The sequence below is a fragment of the Eschrichtius robustus genome, chromosome 14 (genome assembly GCF_028021215.1).
Source record: "Eschrichtius robustus isolate mEscRob2 chromosome 14, mEscRob2.pri, whole genome shotgun sequence".
Lineage (NCBI taxonomy): Eukaryota > Metazoa > Chordata > Mammalia > Artiodactyla > Eschrichtiidae > Eschrichtius > Eschrichtius robustus.
The window spans coordinates 15,566,758-15,580,709 of NC_090837.1; the positions used below are offsets into that span (position 1 = coordinate 15,566,758).

At 51.9% G+C, this 13,952-nt stretch overlaps 1 protein-coding gene across 2 annotated transcripts in view; it reads left to right on the forward strand.

Moving 5' to 3' along the window:
• Positions 1–13,952, forward strand: part of TPCN1 (two pore segment channel 1) — a 63,366-nt gene that overhangs the window by 33,531 nt on the left and 15,883 nt on the right. For both annotated transcript variants that reach the window (XM_068562338.1, XM_068562339.1), the window contains exons 4-15: positions 2,401–2,577; positions 2,973–3,086; positions 3,912–4,042; positions 4,897–4,985; positions 6,731–6,765; positions 7,327–7,385; positions 7,632–7,731; positions 9,746–9,862; positions 10,086–10,210; positions 11,069–11,117; positions 11,646–11,709; positions 12,745–12,789. In XM_068562338.1, the coding sequence (XP_068418439.1) occupies positions 2,401–2,577; positions 2,973–3,086; positions 3,912–4,042; positions 4,897–4,985; positions 6,731–6,765; positions 7,327–7,385; positions 7,632–7,731; positions 9,746–9,862; positions 10,086–10,210; positions 11,069–11,117; positions 11,646–11,709; positions 12,745–12,789 (1,105 nt within the window). The remainder of the gene's footprint in view (positions 1–2,400; positions 2,578–2,972; positions 3,087–3,911; positions 4,043–4,896; positions 4,986–6,730; positions 6,766–7,326; positions 7,386–7,631; positions 7,732–9,745; positions 9,863–10,085; positions 10,211–11,068; positions 11,118–11,645; positions 11,710–12,744; positions 12,790–13,952) is intronic.

The following is a 13,952-nucleotide window of genomic DNA, read 5'->3' on the forward strand; positions in this document are numbered from 1 at the left end:
TCAGAATCCAGTGACTCGGGTCGTATTTCACTCCATCCTTGCTCGGGGAGGCCCCATCCTCCATCTCCTCTGTGGCAATTTCAAGTCCTAGCGGTCAGATCCGAGTCCCCCATGTTAGTGGTTTCCTCTAGCCAGACCTTCATCCCTGGCTACTTGTTGGAAGGAATTACCCAAGAATTGCATTTTTTTAGAAATCCAAACCAGAAGCTTCCCAGGCCATGTGTGTCCCCTGTGGCCATGGCGGTGCTGGTGAAAAACCACAGCCTGGCACAGATCACAGGACTTGTCCAGCTTGCCCTCCGTGTGACTGCCAGGATGTTTGTTCCCTGCCCTGTTGAGTCTGTGGTTTGTCTTTATTTTTTGATAATGATCATAGGGATGTAGCTGGCTTCAGGGAAGTGACTCACTTGAAGTTCCCCCTGCAAACCACAGCCAAGGTCAGAGCTCCCCGCCTCCCAGCTACTGGGCAGTCCTCGGGCTGGGCAGGGGCCTGGAGAATGGTCTCTTGCAGGAGTGCTTCATCCTACCAAACACCTATTAAATGCCTACTGTGTGCACCAGGCACCGTGCCAGCTGAGGACTTGACAATATCTCTTGCCTTCCCAATTCTCTGAAACAGGCTTGGCGAGCTGAAGCCACCTCGGGCTAGTACAGGAGCCCACCAGCCAGAGCTGTTTCCACGGCACCATCTGCCACCTCTGGGCCCAGAGACACTTCTTCCCATTGGCCTGGCTTTGCAACCTCTGCAGGAATCACCGAGCGTGTGTTAGTTTCACCTTCCCCAGAATAAGGGTTTATGAGGATGGTTGAGTGTGGCCTCATCTCAGAAGAGTCGAATAGTTGGAATAGTTGAAGGTCGGACTGCATTCCAGGACAGCCGGAATGCTTTCAGAAGGGCTCTGGGCATCCCTTCTGGCTCTGCCCCTTTCCTCCTCTAGGGATTGGAGCCAAGGGGAAGAGCCTCTGTTCTGAGTGTTTGTGCTAGGAGTGACTGAGAGATTCTCCCGACTCAGCACCACTGACATTTGGGACTGGATAACTCTTTGTTGTGAGGGGCTGTCCTGTGCATTTTAGGAGGTTTAGTGCATCCCTGGAATTTACCCTCTAGATGCCAGCAGCACCCCGCAGGTGGGACAACTAAACATGTCTCCAGGCCGGGGCGGAGTCAGGGGAGGGCAGGTGGTCAACATTGCCCCCAGTTGAGAAGCACTGAGGCAAGGTGATGCTTGTAAAGTATGAGCCAATAAGTACTCTCTCTGTGTCGGCTGTTGGATGGGGTACCGAGGTGATGAAGTGGAAGAGGCGGGACCTCCCTTACTTATCCCTGTGCCCACCAACCCTGGGGAGGCAGTGAAGATCCCCTACCTCCCCTGGAAGGCCGATCCTAACCGGGAGGGTTATCTGCTTGTATTCCCAAGTGGACCGTTCCCGGTCCGCTCCGTCGTTTGCTTTCTACATCATCAGCAGGAGGCCAAGAATAGAGCAGGGCCGCTGGAATCAGGCTGTTTGGCTCTTTGAGCTCAGGTGCTACTGAAGCTCTTTGTGCCTGGATTTCCTCATTGCTGTCAAATGAGAAGAAATAGAAGCACCTGCCTGGAAGGGAAATTATCAGGAGTGAGAGGAGCGTCGAGGGCTCAGCGGGTTGTGGGGGGGGGCTGAGCGTGGTGCCGGGCCTGGAGGGCACTCGCTGGGGGTCAGCCGCTGTCTCATTACTGTTGGAGTGAAGGCATCAAGCGGTTAGGAAATTAGGTGGAAATGGAGTAAATTAAAAAGTGGGATGGGGAAAGCTGAGTAAAGAAGGAGCGTGATAAAGTTACCCTCACACTTTCCCCTCAGTGTTACTATAACTTAAAATAATAGTAACAGGTAACCTCTGGCGGGGAGCTTCCTGTGTGCCAGATGCTGTCCTAAGTGTCTTGCAGGAACCCAGGGAGTGAGTACGAATGTTGATGGTTGTAAAGGTGAAGGAACATTCTCAGTGTTACCCAGGGAGGAGGGGGGAGCCAGGACTCAGCTGTTCTTAGTTTACCCCAGACCCCAGCCCCCCGACCTCAAGCACTTAACATCCCGCAGACACACCTGAGAGTGTAAATTTGCCCTCAGAGGGGACCAGATGTGCCCGCTTCTCTTCGATCTCTTGGATTTTTTATTCTTTGATTCCTCTGAGTAGTTTTGGGAAGAAGCAAGTCTTTGGAGCCCCATCAGCGGGCCAGGGTGAGACTTGACTGGTGTGCGGTTCTACGAAGATCACACTTTCGATTCTCCATCATCTCCCGACTCTGGCCTGAATCTCCTCCCACCTGCCAAGGGCCCTCCCCCCTCCCCGCCCACCGCGCATCCTGGCCGCCCTATCGTCCCCAGGCGCAGGCGCGTTCGCCCACGTGATCCTTGCTCTTTCAGGAAGGTGAGAATAATGACAAGTTCTTCACCCACCCCAAGAATGCCAAAGCGCTGGCGGCCTACCTCTTTGCTCATAACCACCTCTTCTACCTGATGGAGCTGTCCGCGGCCCTGCTCCTGCTGCTGCTCTCCCTGTGCGAGGCTCCGGCCGTGCCCGCGCTCCGGCTGGGCATTTACGTGAGTGTCCGGATGGCTGGGAGCCACGGCTCTCTGGGGGCAGGGTAACTCAAGACTGAGAGGGAACGTCCTGGAAGGGCAGACCCCACACGGATTTCAAACAGGGAGGGCCCGGGGGCAGCAGGTTCACGAGTCTTGCCCGGGGTCCCCGCCCGACTGAAGGCACCTCCCGGGTCTCCCTGGGATTCGGCTCCCTCGTAAATTCCAGGGAGGGGCGCCTTCGGATTGCCTCAGAACCCGCAGCCCCGCTTTGGCCCCCAGGTGGGCAGCATACCTGATTAGCAGTCCCCGCCCGCTGTCTCCAACCTCAGAGGAAAAGGCGGGCAGGTGTGCTCGCTGCTGGGGGAGGGCAGGCGCTGGGGAAGCCACGTCTCCTTCACACCCTTTGGCTGCAGGTCCACGCGACCCTGGAGCTGTTTGCGCTGATGGTGGTCGTGTTTGAACTCTGCATGAAGTTGCGGTGGCTGGGCCTTCACACCTTCATCCGGCACAGACGGACCATGGTCAAGGTGCTGTGCCCACCTCCCTACAGCGTTTCCTCCCCTGTCAACTTCAAGTCTGTATCTTCAGTTCAATTCCAAGTCCCGCATGGGTCTAGTCCTGCGCCCAGAAGTGTAACCTTGGGTCCCTGTCCTCGCCATGCTTCCAGCCTTGCTCCAGGTGTCACAGTGATGTTAACAGTAGTGAATGTGGTTCGGCGTTTAGCGCGTGCCAAGCACTGGCACTTTGACATTTGCGGGAGGTGTAGTGCTCTTCCTAGTCTACATGCAGCCAGTTGGAAGAGAATGGGATCTAAATCCCGGTGAGTTGGGATTCAAAGCCAGCTCTGTGTGGCCTCCACGCCCACGCCGATCAGGACCATATTACATGCTTTCTCTCTCTGCGGCAGAGAGAGGCGTAAGTCGGGATGTGTCAGAGTGGCGTTTGGCAGTGTAAAAAGCCCACACGCTTGTCCAGGAGAATGTGCCCAAGGAATTGGAGGTCAGGGTGTGCTGCAGACCTCAGGGGCCCTCACGGTGCAAGCGGGGAGAGCTGGAAGCAGAGGGTGGGTGGATGTGGCCTGCGGCATAGCAGTTTTGCTCAGCGGGTATCATCTGATGGGCTGCTGGGAGCATCGCCCTGGGGCTCATTCTCCTGGGACTGCACATCTATGCCAGCAGCCAGAGGGCTTCTCCCTGGGGTCCTCTTGATGTTGGGGGAGGTGAGAAAGGGCGAGGGAAAGGTCTCTCCGGACTCCGGGCCGGGCTGGGCAGTATCCAACCAGCCCTCTGTTCGGGTGTACAGGAGGGGCTGGGTCAGAGGAGCTGATGGTGCACTGTGCCCTCCACCCCCAGACCTCTGTGCTGGTGGTGCAGTTCGTTGAGGCCATCGTGGTGTTGGTACGGCAGACGTCCCACGTGCGGGTGACCCGGGCGCTGCGCTGCATCTTCCTGGTGGACTGTCGGTACTGCGGTGGCGTCCGGCGGTAAGGCCCGGGGGGGGGGAGCTGCTCAGACAGTCGCTATCATGGCCTGGCCTGGACCTCTGGGCCAGTGGAGCAGGAGCCAGTGAGTGATGTAGCAATAAGGCCGCTCCTGCACTTGGGTAGGATATAGTCATGCTCGCTTCCCTCTGCTACTCGACCCACACAGAGAGGAAGGTGGTCTTCCTGCTGAAGTTCAGGTCTCCTGACTCTGGGTCCAGGGCTCTCTCCTGTCTCACCTGTGCTTCTCTGGGGCTGGTCCTCTCTCTGAGCCCAGTACCTGCCCAGACACAGCCTAAAGCAGGAACTCAGCAAAGTCCACGTGACTCAGCAGGCTGTCCTGACACCTCCCCTGGGACTGGGGGTACTGAACTCAAACCAGACCGTTAGCCTAAGGTCAAACTGAGTTTTGAGAATCCATCTGGAAAACCTCTTGGCTGGGGTACTGTGGATGAGAGCAGGCTGGCCATTCACGCTTGGTGCCCGTCCTTAAAACCGGAGACAAATGTCCTAGGACTGGGTGGCCCTGAAATGTCTTCCCACATCCCTTGTCACCCGAGGCCATGCACCTGGCTTTCTCCTGCCGTCTCCGTCTCTTGCAGGCACTTGCCTGCTTGGGCTCAGTAAGTGCTACACCTGCCCCGGTTCTTTCCCCGTCACCCACTGAGTGGAAGGCCTAGGAAATCACTAAGCATGATGTCACAAGCCAGGGCGAGAGGGAATTTAGTGTTCTGGGGGTCGGGAGCACCAGGCCCCCATCTCGACAGGCACGTACCCCACTGAGGAGTCCCAGCCAGCACCCCCTGGGCCCCGGCCCGGCTGCGCCTCACCCCTCCTGGCCCCGTTTTTCTCCCCAGCAACCTGCGCCAGATTTTCCAGTCCCTGCCGCCCTTCATGGACATCCTCTCGCTGCTCCTCTTCTTCATGATCATTTTTGCCATCCTTGGTGAGTTTCTCCTGCGCCCCAGGATGCAGGCGCTCGCTAAAAGCAAACTCACAGTTGAGAAAAAAAGGTACTTTGACAGTTTCAGAAATTCAGGAAGGTTTTCAAAATGATATAAACACCCAACTCAGGAAATGCAGTATCGGAAAAAAAAAACGGAAGCCACCTTTGTACCCTTTCCTGATCTCAATTCCCTTCGGCTCCCAGAGGTACCCCCGGCCTTTATTCATGCTGCTGCACGTAGATGTAGGTCATTCATTTTCACCCCAGTGTCGTGATCCGATATATGAATATACCCAAATTTATTTATCACGTCTTCTGTTGGTGGGCACTTTTCACTATCACAGATCACACTGCAGTGAACATTCTCGTGCGTTTCCTGGCGCACACGCGGGAGGGTTTCTCTACAGCGTGTGCCTAGGACCCTAGGGTCTGCACACTTCAGCTTCACTAGATGTAAAAGCAAGGTCATGGCCTTTCTAATTCCGAGGAGGCCTTGCCTCTTCAGATAAGATCAAGTATTGATGCGACACCCACATTCAGACACAGGGTTTAGACAGTGGAGGTCTTAGAACATGGTGACGTAGCCCAAGGTCCCTTCTCCAGTACTCAGATGGCAAAGACAATGGAACTAGAGAGCCCTGGCTCTAAGGCCCCACCAGTGCTGAAACCCCCGGGTTCTCGTGACTGCTCTGTCCTGAGCCACTGACTCTCACTTACCTCACCTCCACCCCACTCTCGATAGAATTTCCTTTGTGTTCCAAGGGGGCTGACTTCCCCTGAGGGCAGAGTTACTCTCTTTCCCACTCAGGATTTCAAGGACTCAGGGGAATAGCTCATTCTGAGAGGGAAAAAATTAATGGTGTTAATTTGGCTACAGGGGAACAACAGGGTCCCTTTGGAGTTGTGCTTGGCTGTCATGTTCTCAAAACCAAAGATCGCAAACCGGCAGTCTGGGTTCCAAGTCCAGCCTATGGATGAGTTTTGTTTGGTCTGAAAGTGTTGAGCCAGCATTTTAAAACTAGATTTTTTTTACATGAAAATACAGATCTTCAGCCTTAAAAATTTTAACTTTTTTAAACTTCCGTTTTTTAAAAAAATCGACATACAATTGACATATAGCACTGTATTAGTCTTAGGTATACAATATAATGCTTTGCTATGTATATACTGCAAAATGATCATCGTAATAAGGTTAGTTAACATACGTCACTATACAGAGTTACAATTTCTTTTCCTTCTGATGAGAACTTTTACGATCTACTCTCCTAGCAACTTTCAAATATACAATACGGTATCATTAACTATTGTCACCGTGCTATACGTACAGCCTTTTTTTTTTTTTTACTGTATAGATTTATTATTTTTTAAAATTTTATTTATTCGGTTGCCCCAGGTCTTAGTTGCGGCAGGCAGGCTCCTTAGTTGCGGCATGCGTGTGAGATCTAGTTCCCTGAGCAGGGATCGAACCCGGGCCCCCTGCATTGGGAGCATGGACTCTTACCCACTGCGCCACCAGGGAAGTCCCTATACAGCCTTATTTAATCATACATTTGATGGTACTTGGGTCACCCTCCTGAATGGCAGCAGTTATCTGGTGCTCTGCCACAGTCCCCACCACTCCCTATGCTTTTTCCTCTGCCTACTGCACTGATTCACATTTATTTGTCCAGTCCTTCTGACATCTGGGTTTGGGACTCTTCTGCTCTAACCCTTTTTTCAATCTGTTTCCCACCACCTTCTTCTAGGTTTCTACTTGTTCTCCCCTAATCCTTCAGACCCCGTAAGTAAGCAACATGTTTGTTTGTTTCTTCCTTTATGGGAGGCCTTTCCCCTCAGATAAGGTGGCTGGACTGACCCCCTAGCTGTATTAGGAAGGGATGCCCTGCTTGGTTTCTCATCATCGCTTCTGGCACCTGAAAGTGCCCCGTCACCCAGATTTGAGCTGTCTCCTTCCTTGAATGCCAAGGGGGACCCCCTGCCCTGTCCTTGAGAGGGGTGTTTCCAGGATCAGGTTTGGAACACGGGCACATTTTGGCAGAGGAGCAGTGGAGGAGAGCTCAGCTAATTGTGCATATGTGGTTCCCTGGGAGAGAAGTCCCAAAGCCGGTTGTCTGCTGCCGCCGGAAGCATTGAGCTCAGGAGGGAGGAGGCCTTGGACTCCACCATGTTTGCTTGTTCCTCTGCCATCCTTCAGGGATCCCTTGGGAGGAAGAAGGAGTGGGCGGGGCAGGGAGAGGGAGGGCAGGGCTCTGGAGGCGGCCCACCGAAGGCAGCCTGTTCCCGGTGGGGTGTGCCCTGGGCCTGGCGGCCACGTGCCCTCCTCTCCTCCTCTCCCCCTCAGTACTTCAGCACCCTGGAGAACAGCATTGTCAGTCTGTTTGTCCTTCTGACCACCGCCAAGTAAGTTTGGGCCCTGCTTTGGCTTCTGCCCTCTTCTAGTGCCTGGGGTCTTGTCCTCTTTTCAGCCAAGAATATTCCACATCTTGGCCCAGACAGGTTCTTGGGACCCCGTGAGGGACGGGAGTGGCCTGGTGAGCCTAGAGTAGGGGAGGGGGGAGGGGGCCGGGAAAGCAGGAGAAGAGATGTCCTTATGGAAGACGGAGACCAGCAGACATGGGCCCTGCGGGTAACACTCTGCAAACACAGTTTCCCAGATGTGATGATGCCCTCCTACTCCCGGAACCCCTGGTCCTGCGTCTTCTTCATCGTGTACCTCTCCATCGAGCTGTACTTCATCATGAACCTGGTGAGTGACCTTGCCTCGCACTCCACTGGAGCAGCCCTAGCCCACGCTCTGCTGGGCACTGTGGGGATGAGGCAGGGACAGCTTTCGGCCTCCGAGGGCAGAACACTGGGGAAGGAGGTCCCAGACCGTAGTCAAGTGTGGTGTGGCTAGGAATTCCCTGTCGGGACTTAAGTTCAGCTGGTTACCAGCAGTAACTAGCCTCCCTGGGTTAGCACTGCCGCCGCCGCTGGTGACAGTGCTAGAGTTTAAACCAAAGCTACCCTGGGATCTTCTCCTTCTCACAGCAAACATGTAATAACTATAAAAGCTGGTACTTACTAAGCCTTAGCCAGGCACTGTGCAAAGTGTTTTATGGATGAGGGTTAAATAATTTAACACTCAAACCCTGGAATTCTTATTATTATTCTCAATTTATAGTTGAGGAAACTGAGGATCAGACTGATAGGCTAAGTCGCCTGCGCCTGCACAGCTCGGGGTGGCCAGGTGAGCTGGTCTGATTCCAGAGCCCTGCTCTTAGGCACTCCATCCTACTGCAGCCACATGCCAGGAATGTCTTGTGTATTTCCACCCCGTTTATCATGAACCATTGGGAAATTGAACACAGAACATATTCCCTTAGGGAGAACATAAAGTCCCCATGCACACTGGGAACTTTGGAGGTGTTTGCAGAGGCTCGGCCGGCCACCAGGAGTGTTCCTGCCATCAGCAGATTGCCTCCCAGACCGGGCCATCAGACTGGTGCTGAGCCCACATCAACGCCAGAATTATCAGGAAGAGGCCTTTTCAAGTCTTGCATTTATTTTTATACTTCTGAAGAGCACTCTCACACCAGTCACCACAGTCAGGCCCAGTAAAGAAATGGAAAACACTTTCTCTGGGGTAGATTTGTGAAATCTCCTAAAAGTGTGACGTCTTAAGGAGGAAAATATTTTCTTCTTTTAATTCCTCAAAACCCAAAATAAGTATGTTAGATATCTCTTTGAACATCTTACAGCTCTTTTATACTGTTGTTAGTTTAGAATCTAAAAAATAGTGTATGTGTAATTGATTTGCTTTAAAAGATATTTAGAGCTGTGAAAATATAGGGCATGGGTCAGCAGTCAGGGCCAAAACCCAGCCCACCATCTGTTTTTGTCAATTATTAAGTTTTATTGGCCCATTCATTTGCACATAGTCCACGGCTGCTTTCATGCTACAGCCGCAGGGTTGAGTGGTTTCTACAGAGACCATGTGGCCTGCAGAGCCTAAAAGATTTGCTCTCTGGCCCTTTACAGAAAAAGTTGCTGACTCTCCCTTTATCTAAAAGGAAATATGGGGGACCAGTTAGAAGGGATGGAAAGGACAAGAGAGTTCCCCTCAAAATATTTTTGAAAGAAAAAAAGTGTTTCCAAAAAGTGTTCTTCCAAATTCTGCTCCTGCCCTCCCATCGCGTTCTGATAACGCAGACTGTGTTGTTCACCTGCTAACTTTGGAATTAGAAAGTTCCAGAACCTTGTGCCCTTTTGTGCAGGCCACCTCACACCCCTGCTTTCTGGGGCCACGCAGACTCACCAAGAGAAGAAACAAGGGGACAGGGGAGGAAGCATCGGCACAGCGATGTTCCTTCCTGCTCTGAGGTTGGGAGGGCACAGGATGGGGACACAGCCTCCCTGGCCATCGCACGGAGCTGAATTGGGCAAAAAACCCAGTGTGTTCCCCTCGCTGCTTCTCTCCCCTTATAAAACTGCCCAGCCAGGGACGAGCTACAGGCAGAGAGAAGAAAAACCTGGGGAAAATGTAATAGCAGTGTCTTCATGAATCTTTAGAGGGGAAATTTACAAGTGGCAATGAATGACCTTCCTCTGCTGAGTCTTGAAGATGAACTTCCTACACCACCTGGGGCAGGCGAGAGGCTCTTTGCAACCCTTTTCTCGGGGGTGGCCGGAAGAGCGCCCTCTGGAGGCTGGAGAACGACTCCCTGGTTCCTTGGAGCCCCGCCGGGCACAGGAGCCAGGTCTCTGCTCTTCCCTCACAGCTTCTGGCCGTGGTATTTGACACCTTCAATGACATCGAGAAACACAAGTTCAAGTCTTTGCTGCTACACAAGCGAACCGCCATCCAGCACGCCTACCGCCTGCTCATCAGGCAACGGGTAGCGGGGCAGGGGCTGAGCCAGGGAGGGAGGTTGGTCCCTGCTCCCCAACCCTTGCCCCACGGTATCCCCTAAGCGTGGGAGGGCCAGCAGCTTCCGAAACCAGGAGTCCCGCCCTTGGGAGAACAAGAGAACAGGGCGCCCTGGGATCCCGTGTGATGCTGGGCATCTGGCATGGCTGCCCCCACTGTGTTCCACGGGGCTGTCTTCCCTCTTCCCCCAGGGGCCTGCCGGCATCTCCTACAGGCAGTTTGAAGGCCTGATGCGCTTCTACAAGCCCCGGATGAGCGCCGGGGAGCGCTATCTCACGTTCAAGGCCCTGAATCAGAGCAACTCGCTTCTGCTCAGGTGAGAGCGGCTGCCAGTTGGGCACAGTGTGGCCGGACGAGGCGTTTACAAGACGCAGCTGGGGCCTGCAAAAGCCCGGGGGTGGGGAGTGGGCAGGCAAAGAGGCTTGTAGAGACTTTAGTTTTCTTCAGAGATTCTTACGCATGTAGACCCTATTCCTCAGGATTCTTTTTACAAGTAACAAAAGTCCAACCCAAATCCAATTTAAACTTGAGACAAAAAACAGAGCAGCATGAAACACACACACACACACACACACACACACACACTCTCTCTCTCTCTCTCTCTCTCTCTCTCTCTCTCTTTCTTTCTTCTCTCTTCTCTCTCTCTCTCTCACTCACTCACTCACTCACTCACTCACTCACTCACTCACAGCTCTGGCACGGCCTCAAAGAGCTGAGCTCTCCGTGGGCAGTCTTGGTCTTCTGACTACTGATGACCAAAACCCTTCTTTTCGATCTGAGATGAAGCAGGCCTGCTGTAGAGACAGGGGTGAGCGAGCTCTGTTCGGGCTGAACTCTCTGCCCCGGTTGTTCTATTAAGTCCTCTGCTAAAGGCGGCTCAGTCCCTGTCTGTCTGAGAATGGTGGTAATCTGGGGGCTGCCTCTCTGGGGGACGGAAGCCCGCAGTGGTCTGTGTAGACTGAGTGGATTAAGTACCCATAGTCCCTGGAGGAAGGAGGAGATGAAATGCCTGCAGGTACGGGTCCCCTGGGCCCTGATGCGCTGGGACTCGCAGATGTCGCCTCCTCGCCTCCCCGGCTCCACCTCTGGAAGGTGACCATAGGCAGGCGAGTGAGAGGACCGAAGCTCGGTGGGAACGTGCTCTGATTTTTTTTGCCCTTGTTGCTTATGACAGCCTGAAGGACTTTCAAGACATCTACGAAGTTGCCGCCTTGAAGTGGAAGGTGGGTGCTCTCCAGGGAGTGACCCAGCAGACGGTTCCATGGGAGGGGGATGAGGCCAGGAGGCACCCGGCCGTCCAGCTCTCTCCTTGCTGGGACATCGCAGCTCTCGGCTGGGCGTTGTGCATTGTAGGGCTAACAGGTGGCCCCTGGCCCTGCATGCCTGTCCATCTGCAATGCGGTGTCCTGGCTAAAAGCACTGAATCTCAGTTAGACCCCATTAGTCATCGTGTGACATCAGGCAAGTTATGGAACCCTTCCAAGGCTTGTCTCACCTGGGAAGGGGGGTCATGAGAGTCCCTACCTACCGCATTATTTTCAGGATTCTATAAAAACAATGCCAGTGCATGGCACATTGAAGAGTTCAGCAAACACTGGCTGGCTTTGTTGTTCTTTAGATCCGTGAGTGTTTTCATGATTTCCCAAGTTAGCCGGGAGAGCAGGAAAGGAAAGCTGCATCCATGCCCCCAGGGCTGGGCTCTGGTCACTGGTCCTAACGCCCTCTCTCCTATGGCCCTGTTCCTTGGCCAGGCAAAGAGAAATAGAGAGCACTGGTTTGATGAGCTTCCCAGGACAGCATTCCTCATCTTCAAAGGTAAGGTTGACCTGAATATGGCAGCTGGGGACGAATGAAGGTTTCCGGTGACCACAGATAAACATTTAAAGAACATGTCCAGAGGGTGTGTGTGTGTGTGCATGCGAAATGTCTATGTGTGTAAAAGAGACAGTGTGATTACCCCAGCAGGGAAATAGTGTTGGATTAGGAAGGAAATCAGTAACATAAAAACCAAACCAAAAAAAATTTGTGGAATATTTATTTATTGAAGAAAATTGATACAAAGTCAAATAATTAGAAGAAAATGAAAGGCTCCCACGCAGAGATAACCACGGTTCATTTTCTGATGTGTTTCCTTCTGGTTATTTTTCTGTGCCTTTTATTAAAAACAGTAGTGGGGATTACATTATATATTCTGTTCTGAAACCTGCCTTTTTACCTAATGATGGATTTTGACCTTCCTCCAGTGTCAGGATATATAGCTAGTGTATCTGATCCCTTACATAATGCTTGCATTGTATAAAATTGAAAATTTTAAAATCGGAGTGCCCCCTATTATTTGCCTAATAGTTTTCCCTGAATTTAATGCCAGTTTTGGAAGTTCCACATGGGGTATGGTTAGCTCACAGGGGTCTGGGCCATATGAGCAAGAGTTAAAATGGTATGTCCTATTTTGTTATTTCTCCCACAGCTAGGACTTTGAGCACAGCTGTTATTATTCCATATTCTTCAGCGAGTTTTCCATTCCACTGGGATGATAGTTACTCAAGTGGATAAATAAACAGTGCCGGTTCTAGGCCAGGAGCAAGCTTAAAGTTTCAGCAGTGGCCAGCAAAGCTTTGTTCTGCTCTGTCCCGGCTCCAGGTTGCTCAGGCACTTCCCAGAGGGAACGTTGCCAGTGCAGTCTTGCCCAGGGGTCCGGGCACAAGCGTGGGTGTCCCTCTGAGAGCAGGTCCTTCCTTTTTCACCCCTGGGCATAAACACCCCGGTTGCTTACACGCATGATGTCTGTGGTAGGGGAACGTGTACTTGTACGTGAAGATTTCACTGTTAACGTTTCTTCTCTTCAAATAGGAATTAATATCCTTGTGAAGTCCAAGGCCTTCCAGTATTTCATGTGTAAGTGTGAAATATCACAGCTCCAGGTCCCTTTCCTCCTGAGTCTTACTGCTCCAGAAGGTGGAGATGCAAGGGATAAATCCTGCAGTCATGATGCTGGCTGTTTATTATAGAAAATTCCAAGCATGTATAAGAGTGGAGGGATTGTAAACAGCATCCACGTACCTGTTACCCAGCTTCACCCGTCATCATCTCATTGCCTGTCTTTCTTGTCCGTCTAATCCCCTCAGTCCAGCTCATCACCCCTTCTCTAGACCTGGAGTTTTTGGAAGCAGATTCCAGAACCACTGATTGTGGTTTGTTGATATGTCACTTCAGTCTGTTTTAGTCTGTAGGCTTCTCCCCCAATCCGTTTTCTTCCTCTTGCAATATTTAGCTGAAGAAACAGGATTGTTTGTCCTTCATTCTTGATTTTGCATGTTCCTCTGTTGCTTATTTACTGTAGTTTGGTAGTTATAGCTAGAGCTGTGTTGTCCAGTGTGGCGGCCGCCAGCCACATATGGCTATTTAACTTTAGACCAGCTAAAACATAAAAATGCAGGTCCCGTCACAATAGCCACAGTTCAAGCACTCAGTAACCATGTGTGGCTAATGGTGACCAATTGGACAGCACAGATGCAGACGTTTCTACTATTCTAGAGGCTTGATTGAATTCCCTCTTTCTAAGGAGTTCTGGTTCCATTTAATGGGAAATGGTATTTAGAGACCACAATCTGAGATGCTAGAGGTGCTCATTGCTTGGAGTTGGTTATTGTTTCCAGGCCTTTCCATGGACAGAGGTAGGATTTTGGTTTTTTAAAAGATAAACTATCTTGTGTGTTTATTTTATCCTGATATTCTTAATTCAAATTGTGGACTATAGGGTTTTTACCTAACTTCATCATTCTTTCTTAAAAATTTATTTGTTTTTATTTTTGTCTTTGTTGGGTCTTTGTTGTTGTGCACGGGCTTCCTCTAGTTGTGGTGAGCAGGGGCTACTCTTCATTGCAGTGCGTGGGCTTCTCATTGTCGTGGCTTCTCTTGTTGCGGAGCACGGGCTCTAGGCACGCGGGCTTCAGTAGTTGTGGCACGCGGGCTCTAGAGCGCAGGCTCAGTAGTTGCGGCACATGGGCTTAGTTGCTCCATGGCATGTGGGATCTTCCCCAGCCAGGGATCGAACCTGT